This window comes from Psittacula echo (assembly GCF_963264785.1).
Source record: "Psittacula echo genome assembly, chromosome: 5".
Lineage (NCBI taxonomy): Eukaryota > Metazoa > Chordata > Aves > Psittaciformes > Psittacidae > Psittacula > Psittacula echo.
Genome location: NC_137739.1, coordinates 40,722,886 through 40,726,849, shown reverse-complemented (window position 1 = coordinate 40,726,849; position 3,964 = coordinate 40,722,886). Strand labels below are relative to the sequence as shown.

Sequence of the window (3,964 nt, the reverse complement as noted above, 5' to 3'; positions counted from 1 at the left end):
AATGATGGAGGGATGCCTGAGCACAGGGTGGCCACTTCTAGGTCAAGAGGAGGGAACTATCTGCATTTGAGTGGCTGTCTATAAACCAACCCCTCAATCTTTGCAAGGAAAACCAGCTCCACTGTCAGTTTCTTGAAAAAACTTGGGGTTTATTGATTTAAACTGCAAACAGTCATTACAAAAGAGATTCTCTTTTAAATAAACTCACACAAAGAGGAGGAAAAAGCAATGTAGTGAACAGTAATGGGGGGTGGGGGGGTGAATTACATTCATTCTCTTTGTGTCAGTCCCATTCACCTTGGCAAGGAAAACTCCAAACTTGGAATACAGAAATGCAAAGACAAACTGTATTTGGAATGTCTTCAGATAGGCACTTTGAGCCAAAGGCTTTTATCCTTAAAGAATCTATACAGAAAGAGGAAGACAAAGGTCCTCTTTCCACACTGTCTCACAACAGAGCTCAGGTATGTACATTCTAAAGCCCTAGGTAGTTAAGGCCCAGGGGAGGGGAAGAGGAGGAGGAGAAGAAAGGCAAAGAAGCACATTAACTCAATTTGCAGTCCAACACAAAAACAAAAAAGGGAGGAAATTCTAAAATAAATAATCCAAACACAGTTTTTGCATTTTTTTAAATTAATTTTTCATTTTTTAAAATAAAATAACCAAAAAAGTGTAAAGTTACAAAAAATGTCATTGTAGTATAATATATTAAAACTGTGGGGGGAAAAAAAGGAAAAAGACACTTCACAATCTTAAGATTAATATGGAAGATCATAATTTAAACATAAAAGAATATATTCTATGGATTCATCATCCCGATAAATATGAACAAAATTAACAAAAAAAGCATAGGTTTCGGCAATAAATACGTTTTGATAAGTTAAATAAGCTTTTTTATATTGTTGTGCAGTGACAAGCAAAATCTGCTCTCCAATTTCTGAAGTTATACAAAATTAAAAACCCAGAAAAAAAAAAAAATAGAAAGCTTGGCGTGAGTGCTCTAAGATAGGTCTAAAGTACTCTAGAGCAAAACCATTAAAGCTATGTCTACTGGAACTTTGTTTACACGAACTTTTGTGTGTGTGGAATGACTTCTGTTGGCCCCACCCCCTCTATTTCTGTATTTGTTTTAAGATGTCACATGAATACACGGGGAACTTTTTAGCACCAAAATCAAGTCTCTCATAGTCCATCTGGTTTTTCTTTTTTGCTGTTGTTTTGTTTTCTTCCTCCCAGTCGAAGTCCCACTCTTGTTACAATCTTTGTCCGTTCTCAGCTTTTTCTTCCCGCAGACCTCAGCGGATCCAGGCAAGACTAGTCTTTAAGGGGAGGGGAGAAAGAAGACTGGATGTTAACACTTGCCCACATGCCTGCAGCCTAGCGGAAACTGGCCAGTCAGGAAGGGACTGGGAGAGGGTTATGCAGTACATGGCCAGTGGAGGGAGCTGGATGCGGACATTTCCTGCACATCTGGAAGTGCACAGAGCTGCTGGTGCCCTCTGCAGCTGGAGAGGTAATAGTCACAGTGAAAAGTGTTAAAAGGCACTAATTTTGTAAACGTTATTGCTTTTCATCGTAATTTGGCACTTAAGGTTTAAGCCAGTGGGTCTACAGCAGGCAGGTGGACATGTTAACATCCAGCTCAGACTACTGGGGATGGGGTGGGACAAGTTCAGCTTAACATTGTAATAGAGGTGGGGGGGTGGGGGGGGAGCAAGAGGAAACCCCAGATTAGTCATCAGAGATGGAGAGTCTGCTGAAGATGGGAAGACGTCTTGAGGTGTCCAGGATAGGGGAATCTGAGCCGCTGTGGCTGCTGCTGGAGCTGCTCAGATAGCCCTCCTGGTCAGAGAGGGAGTCCTGAGGACTGGGCGGCGAGTCAAACATGTTGGGGGACTCGGACATGGGCCTGAACAAGAAGGTGGTGGGGGAGTTCCCGCTGGGCACCTGCACCCCCATGCTGGGGGCAAAGAGACTGACCAGCTCCTGGCTGGAGAAGGTGAACGGATTGCTGGCGCAGTCAGGCAGGGTGGGGGAGCCCAGCAGGTCGTCGGCGCTCAGCATGGGCGGCGGGGTGATGGAAGTGGGGCTGTCCAGCAGCCCGCTGGCAGCAGTGCTGGGGAAGCCGGCGAAGCTGAAGCTGTGCTGCAGGCGGGGTCTGTCGGTGACGGCGGGCTCCCGGCTCCCCGCCACTGCGCGGCGCTCCTCCGCGTTGTGAATGAAGTGGCAGCGCGGCCCGTAGGGGCAGAAGCCGATGGTGTGGAAAGTGCGGCAGAGCTCCGTCTTGTACTTGGGGTGGCGGGTGAGGCTCCGCAGCTCGTGGATGCCGTGGGCGAACTGGCACTTGTCGCCGTACTTGCAGGCGCCGTTCTCCTCGAAGGGGCGGCACAGCTCCGTCTTGTAGCGGCTGGAGTTGACCTGTCCCCCCGGCTGCTTCTGCTGCAGCAGGCGCTCGCCGCCCTCGGAGAACGAGCGGTCCCGGAAGCGGCTTTCCCGGGGGCCCAGCATGGGAGCCGGCTCCCCTTTCAGGCTGGTAAGGAGCTGGTTCTGGTGGAACTTGGAGTTGGGCAGGGTGACAGAGTGCCTCCTAGGGAAGCCCCCGCCGGCCGGGGTGCCCACCGCCTTCCTGTCCAGCAGGCACCCGCTGACACTCGAGGGGCTGTAATTCAACATCTTGTTGCTCTGCGGGGAGAAAGCAAGGGCCGGTCACTGTCACCGCCTCCTCTGGCGTCCCCACGCAGCCCCGAAGGTCTCCAGCGGCACGGAACGGCGCCCCGTTGGTCCCCGGGTCTGGCCGACGGGGCAAGCAGGGCAGCCCTCCTCACCAACATCCAGCCCCCTCGCCGTTGCCCCCGAGAGCCGCGGGCCGCCCTGCCCCGTCCCCCCGCGAAGCCCTGGCAGAGCTAAGTAAGGAAGCGAGCCAAGCGCCAGACGCGGGGGAGCCGCTGGCTGCATGCAAGAAAACTCCGAGGCCGGAGCTCTTTTCTGGGAGAGCCTCCCAGGGGACGGGGGTGAGCGGGAAAGGCAGCGCGCAGCGCTGGCGCCCTCCCCAGCAACACCACCCCACCCCCCCCCCGCGCAGTGCGGCCGCGGCTCCCGCCCAGCCCCCGCCGCCGCGCTCGCCTTGCGGCGTGGCCGGACAGGGGCGGCAGAACCTCGCGGTGAGCGAGCCCGCCCGCCTGGGCGTGTTGCAGCGCGACGGTCCCATGGGCAAGGGAACAACCCGGCCTCGCGACTGAGTCCGCCAGGAGCGCGGGGCGGTGCCCCCCGCCCTCCCCCCCGCCGGCGGGACCGATGAGGGAAGGGCGGGCAGCAGCAATGGGAGATTCGCGCCCCGTTCCTCGGCCCCCGCTCTACGCCGAGCTCGGTACCGGCTAACAAACAGGGGTGGGGTAGGAAAACCCAAACTCGAACCTGAAAGGCGGCGAAGAGCGCCGGAGCCGCACCCGACGGCGCGCTTACCTTGCATAAAACTTCGCTCAGGTCGAAGATGGTGGGCGACACCAGAGCTGTGGACATCTTCGGAGAGCGAGGGGGGGACGCGGGTGCGGCCGCGGCACACGGACACGAGGAGTCGCGGCGTGGGTAAGGCAGAGCCTGGGGCGCCCGGCGCGCAGCCTGCCTCCCCCCGCCGCCGCTCCCAGCCCGCCGCCGCCACCGCTTCCAGCGGGCTCGGCAAAAAGCTCAACTTATAAAGTTTCGGACTTACCCCCGGGAGGAGGAGCCGGCGACGGGAGGAAAGGGGAGGAGGGGGGAGAAGGGCAGGGTGATTGACACCGCGACTGAATCACCCGGGCGGGCGGGGCGGAGAAACTTTCGTGAGGAAGGAGGGGGGAGGGAAGGAGAGGGGAAAGAGGAAGAAAAAAAAGGACGGGGGGGAAGGCCAGAAGCGGGGGAAAACCCGCCCCGCCGCCGCCGTGCTCCCCTCTCTCCTCAAGAAGAGGCCGTTGTGTGCGCGTGTAAG

At 56.1% G+C, this 3,964-nt stretch overlaps 1 protein-coding gene across 1 annotated transcript; it reads right to left on the bottom strand.

The window, feature by feature from the left end:
• Window positions 1-221: 221 nt before the first annotated feature.
• ZFP36L1 (ZFP36 ring finger protein like 1) lies at window positions 222-3,648 on the bottom strand. The gene is made up of 2 exons (XM_080617922.1): window positions 3,463-3,648; window positions 222-2,682 (listed from the first exon to the last, which is right to left on the bottom strand). Exons 1-2 carry the CDS (start codon window positions 3,517-3,519, stop codon window positions 1,732-1,734), a joined length of 1,008 nt encoding a protein of 335 aa, XP_080474048.1. The 5' UTR covers window positions 3,520-3,648; the 3' UTR covers window positions 222-1,731.
• Window positions 3,649-3,964: the final 316 nt, after the last annotated feature.